Source organism: Camelus ferus, chromosome 24 (genome assembly GCF_009834535.1).
Source record: "Camelus ferus isolate YT-003-E chromosome 24, BCGSAC_Cfer_1.0, whole genome shotgun sequence".
Taxonomy (NCBI): Eukaryota; Metazoa; Chordata; class Mammalia; order Artiodactyla; family Camelidae; genus Camelus; species Camelus ferus.
This window is the reverse complement of record NC_045719.1, coordinates 16,843,764-16,858,303: the sequence shown is the minus strand read 5'-3', so window position 1 is coordinate 16,858,303 and position 14,540 is coordinate 16,843,764. Positions and strand designations below refer to the sequence as shown.

The 14,540-nt window shown below is 43.2% G+C and overlaps 1 protein-coding gene across 3 annotated transcripts in view; it reads right to left on the bottom strand.

The window, feature by feature from the left end:
- Positions 1 to 14,540, bottom strand: part of MAPRE2 (microtubule associated protein RP/EB family member 2) — a 138,703-nt gene that overhangs the window by 89,451 nt on the left and 34,712 nt on the right. Inside the window, exon 1 of one of the 3 annotated variants that reach the window (XM_006183394.3) lies at positions 343 to 621. The exons of the other annotated variants lie outside the window; for them this stretch is intronic. Coding sequence (XP_006183456.1) covers positions 343 to 461 — 119 coding nt within the window. The 5' untranslated portion in view covers positions 462 to 621. Of the gene's footprint in view, positions 1 to 342; positions 622 to 14,540 lie in introns of those variants that run through there. 3 annotated transcript variants of the gene reach the window in all.

Genomic DNA, 14,540 nt, shown 5'->3' with positions numbered 1-14,540 from the left:
AAATCTAAAAGGGTAAGAGGAAAGGAAGTGCTCCAGCCTGTCTCCCTTTGGAGAGGGGGGCCAAAATTGCTTGCATTTTTATCAGTGTGGAAGGAAAGAGATGGAGGGAGACCCCTTGCAGGCAGCAAACCTATTCACAAAATGCTTTCCATCTGCAGTCGTGAAGCCTCCGTGCACACCCAACATGACACATGGAAACAGATCGCAAATAATCACAACCGCCTTTACAAACGCATGTCTGCAGCCCGGTCCGGAGCAGCGGCCGCTCCATTATATAACGGGCGGATTTCCGCGCGCCCGCCGCGGCCCCCCGCCCGCGCCGCTCCGTGCCAGCCCCATTACCTGTAGGAACGCTCCCCGCGCACTGTGTGCTTCCGGAAAGGAATGATGGTCCCGTTATCCTGGATGATGTCGTTGTTGTTCTCGCCATTTGGGGACAGGGTTTGGGTCGGCCCAGGCATTGGCGCACTCCCGAGGATGGGAACAAACCGCTGTGGGCTGGCTGGGGACGGAGGTGGCTGCGTCTCGCCTTCCCGCTCGCCTGCTCCTCGCGCAGACCGCGCCTGCCGCCTGCTCGCTGCTCGCGGCTGCCTTCTCCCGGCTCGGCTCCCGCCCCGCCCTCCCGCGTCCCGCCCTCCCGGCTGCTGACGTCAGAGCGCCGGCAGCAGCAGCCTGGTCACGTGGGCGGGCCCGTCCCCATAGCAACCCGCTAACTCATCACCTCGCCTGGATTCGCACAGGGCCACGGCGTGACCACGCCAGCGGCTCCAGGCAGGCACCCGGGCAGGCTTACATCTGGCACGTAAAACCCCAGGCCACCCGCGGCCCCCCTCGCAGACTCGCCTGGGTCTGAAAACCAGCTCTTCCTCTAACCATTTCCTTTCCGAGCCGAGCTCCCACTGCAGCTGTGTACACAAAAGAGCGATTCAGGCAGAGGGGTGTGGGAGACCCTTTAACTCCTTCGATACCAAGTTCTTATGCCGTGAAAATTAAACTTGGTCTGCTTTCAGAAAAATACAACATGGTGGCCTGCTTCTAGAAAATGGATCAGACTAAGCGGTTAACATTTCCAGCTGCTTCTCTCCCCCATTCTCCAAACAGGAGCAACCTCCTCCCCAAAAGTAGCCCCAAACCTTAAAATCTAAGAGGAAGCTGCATTTCCTTCTAATCAATGTACCTTTACGTTAACAATGGGAAGATGAAAGATTGCAAATCAAGAGATTTTCTGCAGAAAAGAATCCCCAGAGAGGTGGTTTTTTTTTTTTTTTAAAAAAGATAACCAGCATTTTAGAAGATGATTGCCCAAGACCTCTCAATTAAAATTCTTATACTGTCTCCTGATACAGATAATTAAATCCTTGTCTTATATTTTATTGTCTTTGAATTAAATAAGTGAACACCCAATTTAGTATTTGGAAGCGCTCAACATTCAAGGTGTTCCATATCATTAAAATTCAGTTTTCAAATACATTGCCTGCGAGACAGGTACTATTATTATTATCATCCCTATTTGGTTTTTTGTTTTTGTTCGGGGGGTTAATTAGGTTATTTATTTTTATTTAACTCGAGGTACTGGGGATGGAACCCATGACATTGTGCATGCTAAAGATGCACTCTACCACTGAGCTATACCCTCCCCCATCCCTATTTTGGAGATGAGTAAACTAGTGAAATTGACTAACTTGTCCAAGGTCACACAGCCAGGAAGTGGTGAACTGGAACTTCAAAATGACATGCTTTTATCAATGTGATTGGACAGTGGTGATCTATGTTTAATGTGAATTTGTAAATGTTATAGATCAAGGTAAGACCCAAGTACTTTATGTACACTCTCAACATGACCACTATGAAAAGATAGCCTTGAACAGACTTGCTAGTACTGTGCAAAGTCTATGGATTAGATTATAAATTCCGAACAGATTCCAGATGTGTCCAGAGCTTTCCTTCAGAGAGAAGAAGAGAGTTTGAAGGATTCTCTGCTTAACAAAAGTGGTCTCTGACCTTTTGTGGGGTGGGAAAGGAAGAAGAATTGGGATGCAAAAGACAATATATGTAGCAGAAAATACCAGGCTCACCCCATCACATCATTGTATGGCTTACTCGCATAATTTTGTGAAACAGATATTAGAACAAGTAAGAACTCTGTCATTCCTGACAATTCTCCAGCATATCTCCCTGGTAATAAATTATTTCTGGCATCAGGCTTCTCAAATTAGAATCAAATGGTTTACAACCCAGATGGTAATGATAATCTCAAACAAGGAGGCATTTTCCCCCCCTATTCTATATTCTCCTTTTGAACTCCATTTTTCTAATTTTATTTTCTACTTTCTCCCGTGAATTCACAGAGCACGAGTTGATTCCTTCATATCTCAGCTTATATGAGAACTTTTTTTTATACAGTAAGGATCTAATTCTAACCTAAGACTTAATGAGGTACCCAGATCAGTATCTAAAGACAAGAGACACACAGCAAGCCTCACGTTGAACAATGAGCTCAAGGGGCTTGAGTGTCGTTACTGCTACAAAAGATCAGAGCTTCCTCTTACTATTTCTGTTACTTGACCCACGCTGTCCATTTCCTCACTGATTTGTTCCCTTTCACAGAAGCTTCCCCTTTCTTTGGGGACGGTCTGAAGTTAAAAGGCACAGTCCACAAATCAGATATTGAATGTTTTCAGCAGATGCCCTCTCATTTTGGGCTCCTGAGTACAGCTTACTTTTCCATAATCCTGTACTTAAATAACAGGTTACATAATTAGTGTTATCATAGGGCCTCAGTTTGCCAGAGTTTGAATGTAGTATAGCTCACTGACTACACCAACTAACTGTGTGGCGAGAACACTCCCACTGTTTCTCAGCCGTTTGTGGAGGCGAGGACTCTGACCAGGAATTTGGGTCGATGGGCTGAAAGGGGAGCAGTAGTGGGGCAGGTGGAGGACCTAAGACCCCTTGTAAATCTTCCTCCAGGACTGCTCTGAACCACGCCACTATACAGGGACCCAGAGAGCCCCAGAGACCTGTGATTACCCTCCGAGATGCAGGGGTAACAGGGGTAATAATTTGAAAATATTAAACAGATGTGTTTTCATTCCTCGCCCCATAAATCAGGTTACCTGGCAGCCATTCTCCAGTTTAGCCCTCGGGAGAAGGGAAGGCACATTCCACTTTGGGAAGGAAGATGCTAGGACACAGGAAAAGCACTGAACGGGCAGGAAGAAGATGGGGAGAGGACCCTTTCCAACCCCAACTGGAGATGGGAAGAAGAGGGTGAAGGTGGGAAAAAGCGTCTCCCATCTTCAGGTCCCTGAAGGGAAATGTTAGAGAGGTTTTGGCTTTGTTCTCAGCCTAAGGGACTTTTTTTTGCATAATGAGGTAAAAGTCCCATTTAAGACTCCAGGAAACGATGGCCTTAAAGAGTGTCTTGCCAGCACCGTCCTCTCCAATCAAGGCGCGGCATCATCACACTAAAGGCTAAAATCAGAGGCTTGGTAGGGTTAGGCAGGGGGGGCTAGGGAGAGAGACGGACATCTAAAAGACCAAATATTCACCCAAGAGGTGGAGCTCTCCAAAGACAGTCTAAAAAGGAAGAAGCTGTCACATTCTGAACGGGCAAGTCAAAAACCTTTCATTTCCAGCCCCCTTCAGCAGGGTGAAGAAAGTTGCACAGGTTACGGAAAAAAATAACTAAGCTAAAGTGTGTGTACATCTGAACTGTGGGTTACGGTTTTGTCTTATGTACACAATTATATCTCAAATAAAGTATATGCAGACCATTGTCCCACATCACCAACTAGCATCGTGGATTAAAGTTGGGGTTCTGGAGTCAGGCAGACCTGGGTCCCTGGCTTGTTTTCCCCGCCTGCTGGCTGGGTGACCCTAGCAAGTTACTCTGCATCTCTGAGATTTAGTTTCCTCACCTACGATGTCCGTGTAGTAATACTGGTTTCACAGTGATGCTGTAAAGATTAAGTTACATAATATATTTAAAACAGTTAACACAGTGTCTGGCATATAGCAAATGCTCTTTAGTGGTATATGTTATTTTCAAATGATATGTTAGGCATCCTTTAAAATGTTCATTCATTCATTCATTCACTTGACACTTATAACACGGTTTCTTGTGTCCTAGAAGCTGATAAAAACAAGACAAGTCCAGGGTCTGTCCTCAAAGAACTCAGAGCTATGGGTGAGTAAGATAAAAAATATTGGCAATTATGATACATGATGCTGTAATAATGGCGCCGTACAGGGTAATTTGGGACCACAGAAGATGAGCACCTAATTCAGGATGGAAACTGGGAAATAGGTCTGAAAAGTTTCCCCAAGGAGCTATTATAATTATAGCCTTTTTTGATCACTTCCTTGGTGCAAGACAGAATATAAGATCCTTTAGGGAGGGGCTTCAACTGTTTCACTTACTGCTGTAGCTTCGGTTCTCAGAATGAGACCTAGCAGGTCATAGGCACTAAATGAATACGTGCTTCATTTATTCAACACATATCTCATTTGATTCTCACAACAACCCTAATGACAAAATTGAGGCTCAAGGAGGAAAAACAGCTTGTCCAGGATTGGATAGCAGGTCTTCTTGGCCTCAAAGTTCACATAATTATCCACTAGGCTCTATTGTCATTTAAAAGAGGGATGGTGGTGTAGAGGGGAACAGAGGGCTTCCCAAGCACGTATACTTAGGTACTGAGGTAGGAAAGGGCGTGACGTCCCTGCGAGACAGCAAGTTGTTTACTATGGACCAAGAACAGAGCACACAATGGCAGGGGACAGGGCCAGGATCGGGGTCAGGGAGGTGCTGTGCCCAAGCTAAGAAGCTTGACCTTCATTCTGAAGGTGCTTTGGAACCATGAAGTTACTTTAGGGAGGGAAATTCATGATGAAATTTGCATATCAAGCAATTCTGCCACAGCAGTAGGACGGAAGCTATCCTGGAGAAGATTAGAATGAGTCAGTGATGAAGGCCTAGACTTAGACAGAAGCCAAGGGGTTGGAGAAGCCAGCAGAGATTGGAGATATTCACAGGGTATAGCCGCTGTAATTTGCTGACCAACTGGATGTGGGCATAGACACTGATGGGGACGAAGGATGGGCCGTGAAGGAGAAAGATTTCAAATGAAATCCAAGTTTACAGCTTGGGTGACCAAGTGGTTAATGAATGGCATCATTTATTAAGATGGGAAATACAGATTGAATTGCTCTTCTGAAAGAAAGATTCTCCTAGTGTTTTGGACACGGAGAAGTACCTAGAGGACACCCTCAGGGTGACAGTAAGTGGTCACCGAGTGGCCACCAGGCTTCACACACAGTGGGGATTCCTTAAGTATTTGTTGATTAAGGGAACAGGTGGGTCTTTGAACTTATGTTTGACTTGGAGATACATAAGATTTGGAGGAAATTATCTCATAGGTGAGAACTGAAGCTGTGGGTGTAGTTGCCCTCACTCAGGGAGAAAGAGAAGGAACTTTTTAAAAGCTGAGTGATAAAAGAGAAGTCTGAAAAAAGAAAAAAAAAAGAAAAAAAAAGAAGAAAAAATAAAAAAGACTGTGAAGGATTCTACCTGCTGGGGCAAATCACAGGAGGGAGCGGTTTTGCTCGGCCCAAGGGAGAAGTAAGTATCAGAGAGAAGGGAGGTGTCTCTAGGGCCAAATGTCACAAAATTTGAGTCAGGTAAGGGCAGAGAAATGTGGACCGGATTCGAGAAGGTGTTCTCAGAGATGTTTTTAAGAGGGTGAATTTCAGATCAGACCCATCAATGATTACTGAAGAAAATCAGGGCTTCAACTAGTCGGGAACCTGTTAATTCTTTGCAAGATCACTAATATTCTGACCTAACAAAGATACTGAAGGAATGAGGTGACATTAAGAGTCATGAATATAGTATCAGCAAATAACGAGAGTCAAATATTTTCACGAAAAAGCTCGCAGCAATATTGGAAGGGCCAGTATGTTAATTAATAAGCATTTGTTATGCACCAGAGGAACTGAGCCTGCCTCTGAGCTCCTATTCTAATGGCGTTAAGACGTACACCAAAAAAAGGTCAAATGAATATTTTTTTTATAAAATGCATGTTTGGAGAGCAAGATCACTAAGGGGAACCCAGGAGGCACAGGGCCAGAGCAAAGAGCAAAAAAGGAAGCCAGCAGCCGTCCCAGGACACAAGTCCAATCAAGGAAGACGGAACTGGGCACCAGCCCAGACTTAAATTTTCAGTCCCTAGGTTATATAGCACAATCCCGTTTCTCTCAAGATGAGGCCAGCGAGCACTGGTAATTGTGTCTTGGCAGAAATCAACACCTCTCTACTCCTCCAACATGTGACATGCGTCTCAAACAGGGATTTTTGCGTTGCCTTGGATTTGAGAAATCTCAAAATACAACAGCAGAGAAGATGTGAAGTCATTAGCCAGGAATGGACGTTAATTCCGATTCCACCCCAGCGGTACCTACTCATCACAAATGCCTTTTCCAGGTTGAAGCGTGTTCACTGAGGCTGATAATCATCGCTGTCAAAGGCATTCACAGCTGTCACACCGCCTTAGATGGCGGCTTCTTAGATTGTTACCACCTCTGAATGTAGACAGAAGATTCCACTTAGCAGTCACCACTGCTGCCCTGGGACAAGCAATTTCTCCCATGCATATATTCTAGTATTTTCCAGTAGGGAATGGCAGGGACAGGTTATCCATCAGTGGCTTAAAATATGCTCCGCACCCAAATTGACAGCAGTGAATAAACACATGACTGGCCAACCAGTGGTGCTGGTTCTGAAATCACATTGCTGGCAGAGAGATGTACTTGAGAGTGGTCCTTGCTCACTACTTTCTCCCTGAGGCATAGAAGATTTTATTAGCTCTTCCTTTAGACCTGATGAGAATTCTGTAATCTGTATGTGCCTCCTGGCTTTTGGCAATAGCATTTTATTTAAGAAAAAATTGGTGAATGTTTTCCCCCAGATGAAGAAAGCTCTCCTTCAAAGCCAACCTGAACAGGCAATGCTCCTCTGGGATTGACTTTCGAGATTACTCGTCTTTGCAGATTATTTATCAGCCTCATTTATGGCTATGCTGATATGTTCACAAGGCAGAATTTTGCAAGCCTCCTTCCTATGTGCTCGTAAAAATGACAAGACTTTCGTAATGTCAAAACACAGAACATGCCATTCCTTAGGCGATTTCTCTGTGTATTGGAATTTGTTTCCTAATTTGCTTTTTTTTTTTTTTTTTGATTTTCTCAAGATTGGACTTAATTTTGTGGAATAACGCACAGAACATGATGGGAATGTAATTTACAAACTTGCAGAACATTATGATTTCTGTAATCAATCAATCAAATCTGTGCAATGTGAGGTTTCAGTCTATTAAATAAAAATGTGCTTTTGAATTACACCATCTGGTTAAATTTAAGAGCTTTAAATATGTTTTCCATAAAAATACAATGTGATAAATGTTATAATTGAAGAATGTATTAAGTATCATAGGAATACAGAAAAGAAAGTAACCTTGCCTGGGGAGACAGGAAGAGCTTCACCAAGGCAGTGATATTTGTGTTTGGGCTCAATCATTCATGCAACAAATATTTACTGAGCACCTACTGCAGTGCTAGAAAAAACTGACTCTGGAGATACAGAAATTAACAAAATAGACAAAATTCTCTGTCCTCATGAATCTTACGTAAACTCGAGTGTCTGAGGGTTCGTCTTGCGGGGCAGGAGGGTAGTTGCAGAAGATGAGGTCAGAAAGATCACAGAGGAAAACAGAAACAGACTTGCAGACATAGTAAACAATCTTATGGTTACCGGGGAAGGGGAGTGGGAGGGGATAAATTTAGGAGTTTGAGGTTTACAAATGTTAGCCACTATATATAAAAACAGATTTTAGGAAAAAGTTTCTTCTGTATAGCACAGGGAACTGTTTAATATCTTGTAAAAACCTTAAATGGAAAAAAAAGAAAACGAATATATGTATGTATATGCATGACTGGGACATTGTACTGTACACCAGAGATGGACACATTGTAATTGACTGTACTTCACTAAAAAGAAATTTAAAAAAAAAAAAAAAAGGAAGAAAGACCACAGAGGGACCAGGATGTACCGGGCTTTGAATGGCCACAGTGAAGACCAGCTTAAAACCACAGAAGCCATTGCTTTGTAGTCGTGTTAGCAGTGCTGGTGGGCACAGAAGTGGAATTCTCTCCAACAACAATCATAACAACACCTAATACGTACTGAGTACTTGTGATAGGCCAAGTGCTGTATTTTAATGGGGTAGGTATTTTCATCCTCACGGAAACTGATGAGGAAGGGGCGATTGGAAACCCCATTTGTCAGAGGAGGTAACTAGTTACATAACTTAGCCAGATCACCAGCCAGGAAGTGGCAAAGCTGGGCATGAACACACCTGCCAGGAGTCAAAGCCATCATTCTTATTCACTAACTCAGTCTGCCTTCCACTAGGGTCTGATAGCACCTGGGTGCAAGAGTGCAGAATTTAGGGTTGGGGAGGAGCAGGGACGAGCCAGCAGAAGGATACGGAAGCAAGAGACGGCAGATGCTGCCCTAAAGGCAGTTCAGTCTGGGGAGCCAGAAGGTAAAGCCAGGAAAAGACTGGAGGCAGAGAGAACGTGGTGCAATGAGAGACGGGAGAGGGGAGCAGTATTCATGGGAGAGAGGGATGGAAGACGTGGGTGGGGGCAGGAGCTGTAGATTATGGTCAAAGAAAAGGGAGGAGAAGGAGGAAGAGATGCTGGCACTGGGGGTCAGCAGTATATGCGATTAATAGAGAAAATTAAGTTTCATACCCTTATTTATAGCAATTAACTATTTTCTTTTTCTGAGTAAGCTTCAATTATCAATATCCATTTCTTTGGTATCTTCTGGAGGGGAGAGGCAACCACAGGCATTTTTTGGTATTTGTTTGCAAAGCTCAAGTCTGCTTTCATTTTCACTATGCAAAGACTGTTACAATTCAACCATCCAATGCTAGACGTGCCTGTTCAAATGAATGCTCTCACTGAAATATGTCCGTGCCCCAGTTCATGAAATACCCTTGTTTCCTTCCCCTATTTTATGTCCATGTTTAAACGAAACACATCCTGTTGAACTGACTGGTAGGACAATTGAAAAAGGATAAAAGGCATCTTGGACTCAGTTAAGTGGCAAGGGATATTAAAAAATCCAAACTGAATGAGAAACTCCTTAATATCACACAAAGTCAAGGTGGAGAGAGGGATGGGGAGACAGTGGTTCTAACAGGTACCAGTGGCCTCCAGAGCTTCAGAGCCACTCAGAATGCAAGCCACCAATGGCAACGAGGGACATTGGGAGGGAGGGGCTTCCTGAGCTTGGGGCTTCTCTGTCCAGGCTGATGCGCATGGGAGCAGAACTAGGGCTCAACGGATGGTCCCTCAACAGTGCGTCAAGGGAACATGAGGCCGGCAGCTGGGAAGCAGTGTGAGTAATGGAAGAGAAACTCCCCATTTGCTGACCTCATCCAAATACAATTTGTAAGAAGAAAATTAAAGAAACTTCATCAAAAAAAAAAGGATGCAACTGGAAATCATGAAGACTAAATTTCCATCAGAAATGTTTTAATTAGCACTTATGTTTTGTTAACTTGAGAGCTTATAAAGCCGAGCCTCTGCATGTGCTCAATGTACACTCGCTACAGAACATGAACATGAGGGGTCCAACTGCAGAGAAGAGCACATGGGAACATCAAAGGTCACCTTCAAGTAGCTTCCAGTTCATTTCTACGTGGAGGAATTGGCCCTTAGGAAATCCAAAGGGATCTTAGTCTTAACATACAGGGAGCCACAATGAGTTAACAGTTCGCTGATAGAGCTAGATCAATTCCTGGGGTTATCGCCTCACCCAGCCTGCCTTTCATACCCTCCCCCACAGCCCCATCCCCAGTCTCTTCAGTGAGGATGCGATCAGCCTTCAAAGAGGCAGGACTGGAATCAATATGAATGAGAGGTAATGGCAAGTAGTGCAAAAAGCATGTCTAGTGAATTTTTATTATTTTTGTCTTCCCCTCCTTCTTCTGGGAACTATTCCTTCAACCCTTGGCAAGAATCTACTAGAATGACAATGATAATATTCCATCCTCCTGGACCTAGAGATTGGTTCAGAGTTAGGTCTGTGACCCAAGCCAGGCCACTGAATATTTCCCAAGATTTTAAAAAATTAGACATGCAGTGTGTGTGTGTTTTGCGGGTGGGATGGGGGAGACAGTATCTTCCTTAATGAAGACAGCACTTTAGAATTAATATAGTATAAAGTCTTAGACAATAAAAAGCAACAAAAGGTACCCAAATCAGAAATGGATGGAGTGAAACTCTCACTAGTTACAGATAGCATGATATCGTATATAGAAAACCCCAAAGACTCCACCAAGAAACTGTTAGAAGCAATAAATTCAGTAAAGTTACAGGATACAAAATTAATATACAAAAATCCATTGCATTCTATACACTAATAATGAACTATTAAAAAACCAATCCCACTATAATTACATAAAAAATAATAAAATACCTAGGAATAAATTTAACCAAGGAGGTGAAAGACATGTACATTGAAAACTATGATGAAAGAAATCAAACGAATTGGAGAATATGCAAATAAATGTAAAAATATTCCAGGCCTGTGGATTGGAAGAATTAATATTGTTAAAATGCCCATAATACTCAAAGCAATCTACAAATGCAATGCAATCCCTATCAAAATTCCAATGGCATTTTTCACAGAAATAAACAAATAATCCTAAAATTTGTATGGAAGCACAGAAGACCCCAAATAACCAAGGCAATCTTGTGAAAGAAGAACAAAGCTGGAGGCATCACTCTTCCCAATTTCAAACAACATTACAAAGCTATAGTAATCAAAACAGTATGGTATTGGCATAAAAACAGATTAACAGATCAATGGAACAGAACACAGTCCAGAAATAAACCCATACATATATGGTCAAATAATTTACCCAAAGGAGTGACGAATACATGGTAGGGAAAGACAGTTTCTTTAATAAACGGCATTAGGAAAACCCAACAGCCACATGCAAGAGAATGCCACTATTTTATGCTATAAACAAAACTTAATATGGATTAAAGACTTGAACACACGATCTGAAACTATAAAACTCCTAGAAGAAAACAAAGGCAGTAAGCTCCCTGACATCGATCTCAACAGTCATTTAAAAAAAAATTTGACCTCCAAAAGCAAAGGCAACAAAAGCACAAATAAATGAGGCAGCATCAAATTGAAAAGCTTCTGTACAGGAGAGGAAACCACCCACAAAATGAAAACACAACCTACCGAATGGGAGAAAATATCTGCAAACCATACATCCGATGGGGGTTAATATCCAAAATATATAAAGAACTCATACACCTCAAAAGTAAAACAAAAAAAGAAAAAAAAAAAAAAAACCCAAGCAACATTTTAAAAATGGACAGAGGATCTGAATTTTCCAAAGAAGACATACAGATGACCAACAGGTACATGAAAAGATGCTTAAAGTCACTAATGATCAAGGAAATACAAATCAAAAGCAGAGTGAAATATCACCTCACACCTGTTAGAATGGCTATTATAAAAATAAACAAATGTTGGTGAGAATGTGGAGAAAAGAGAAAAGATCTCCTTTGTGCTCTGTTGGTGGAAAAGTAAAATTGGTGCAGCCGCTCGGGAAAACATATGGAGTTTCCTCAAAAAAATTAAAAATAGAACTACCATATGATCCAGCAATTACACTCTGGGAGATGAAAACACTAACTTGAAAAGATATGTGCACTTCCATGTTTATAGCAGCATTATTTACAATAGCCAAAACATGGAAGCAACTAAGTGTTCACTGATAGATGAACAGATAAAGAAAATGTGATACACACACACAATGGAATATTACTCAGCCATAAAGAAGGAGGAAACCTTGCCATTTGCAACACCATGGATGGACCAAGCAACACCATGGATGGACCTTGTTGGCAGTGTGCTAAGTGAAATAAGTCAGACAGAGAAAGACAAATGTCATATAATCTCAATTATATGTGGAATACCAAAACAAACAAACAAACAAACAAAACCAAACCCAAAAACCTCATAGACACAGAGAATAGATCAGTGGTTGCCAGAGATGGGGGTGGAGGTAAGAGGTGGGTGAAATGGGTGAAGGGGGTCAAAAGGTACAAGTTTCCACTTATAAAATAAGTAAGTCCTGGGGATGTAACAGACAGCATGGTACCTATAGTTAATAATAGTGATTATATATTTGAAAGTTGCTAAGAGAGTAGATCTTAAAAGTTCTCAACACACGAGAAGAATCTAGAGCTGTGTGTGGTGATGCATGTTAACTAGACTTACTGTGGCGATCATGCTGCAATATATACAAAATACCTAATCACCATGGTGTACACCTGAAACTAATGTGATGTCAACTACATATCAATAAAAAAATAGAGTATAAATTGTACATTTACTGTATTTTGCACAGAAGGGAAGTGGAAAGAGGTCATGGTTTGAATTAAAACAGACTTGGATTTGAAACCAGATGCTGGTGCTTACAAGTTAAGTAACCCTGGACAATTACTTCTCCTAGCCTCAGCTTCTTCATCCATAAAACAGGGGTACCAAGATTTACGAGGTAATATTTTGAGATAAAAAGCTAGGTTCCCACTTTGTCCACTGGGGCCATAAATTTTTTTCCCTTCCAGAGGTTGGATCTATTTTTCCTCCTTGAACCTGGACAGGCCCTGTGGCAGCTTTGAGCAATAGATTTTGGTAAAAAAATTATGCCAATCAGTTCCTAGCCTAGATCTTACAATGATTGGCAGCTTCTGTCTTGGTCTCTTGGAAGTCAGTTGCTCTGTAAGAAGTTCAGCTATCCTGGAACCACCAGGCTGTGGGAAGTACAGCCACGTGGAGAGGCCTCAGAAGATGAGACCATGGGGAGGAGAGAGTGGGGAGGGACAGAGAGGCAGTGAACCTGCAGAGTTCTAAGCCCCCAAACATATGACTAAAGGACATCCTTCAGATCCAGCCACCACAGCTGATGGATAAATTGCCCTGCCAAGACCTCCTTGAATTTCTGATTCATAAAACCACGAGCTATAACAAAAATGGTTAAGCTAATGAGTTCGCGGGTAGTCTGTTACACAGTAATAGACACCACCACCCAGCTGAGTCTCGATTTCTGCATAATGAATCATCCTAAAACTGAGTGGGTTAAGACAACAGCCATCATTTTATAACCTCTTGTTATTCTGGAGGTTGACTGGGCTCCGCTAGGTGGCTGTCACTCATCTCTCACAGTGGTAATTAGAAGGTGGCTGACAACTGACATCATCTTAATACCTCCTCAGTCTCACGAACGGTGGTTGCTATTGCCTTTTGGGTGGGACCTCAGCTGGGCGCTGGCAGAACACCTGCACAGACCTCTCCGTGTGGCCTGGGCTTCCTCACAGCACGGCAGCTGGGTTCCCAGCACGATACCCCCTAAAGAGCAGGCAGAAGGGCGTGGCGGTTTGAAAAGCTAGTCTTGAAAGTCACAGACCATAACTCGTGCCATCCTTTGCTGGTCAAGGCAGCCGCTGAAGTCCATCAAGATTCAAGAGGAAGGGATACTGACTCCACCGACGTGCTCAGCGGGAGGAGTGTCAGCAGCACGCAGGCAGGGAAGTGTGTGGGAGGTGCCGTGGTGGCCAGCTTTGGGACATGCACCCTATCACACACACCCTGCCTCACTGGCTCAACCCCCATCTTCTCAGCAAGGGGTTGTTACAGCAGGAATTCGAGAGGAGAAAAGAATCAGGGTTCAAGGACCAAGTTTCAAAAGAGAGTTTTAATCCCATGGCAGAGAGAATAACCTGAAGTCTGGGAGCCATAGAAGTCTGATTTTCAATTACCAAAAGCTTAAAACCCAGGAATGGCTCAGAACCTCAAGTTCAAGCCATAAGATGACGTGACTAGTTGGAGACACTCAAGGTAGGGGCTGGTGAGTATTCCTGAGAGGAATCCTGCCCTCTCTCCTATCCCAGCCACACCCCAAGCTGGCTTGGGAGTTTGCAAATAGAGGGAACCTCCCCTCACCACCACCCCCCCTTTTTTTTTTTTTTTTTACACCTGGAGCTCTGAAGGATGCCAAAGACACCCAGAGGTTCCTGACTCACCACAGCACAGTGACAGGAGGGGACAGATGCCGGTGAAGGGTTTCTGGTGACACTGATTTTTCTGCAGAGCTGCCAAATCAACTCAAAAAAAAAAAAAAAAAAAATCAAATCTCCACTCACGTTTCCAGAAGTACCTTGTAAAAATATGGTGTGGTGTCTCTGCTCATCGCCACATTCTCTCACTCACAGACCAGAGGCAGAGGCAGAAATGAGGTTGGCACTGCAGATTTAGACAATTCACAGTGCATTTCACGTGCAAGACTCTCCCCTCCTTGGCTCTCTCTCTTCCCACGTCTCCTGCTTGAACTGGACCCAAATCCAGCACTCAGTTCTGAATCCTCAGAATCTTCGCTTGCCTT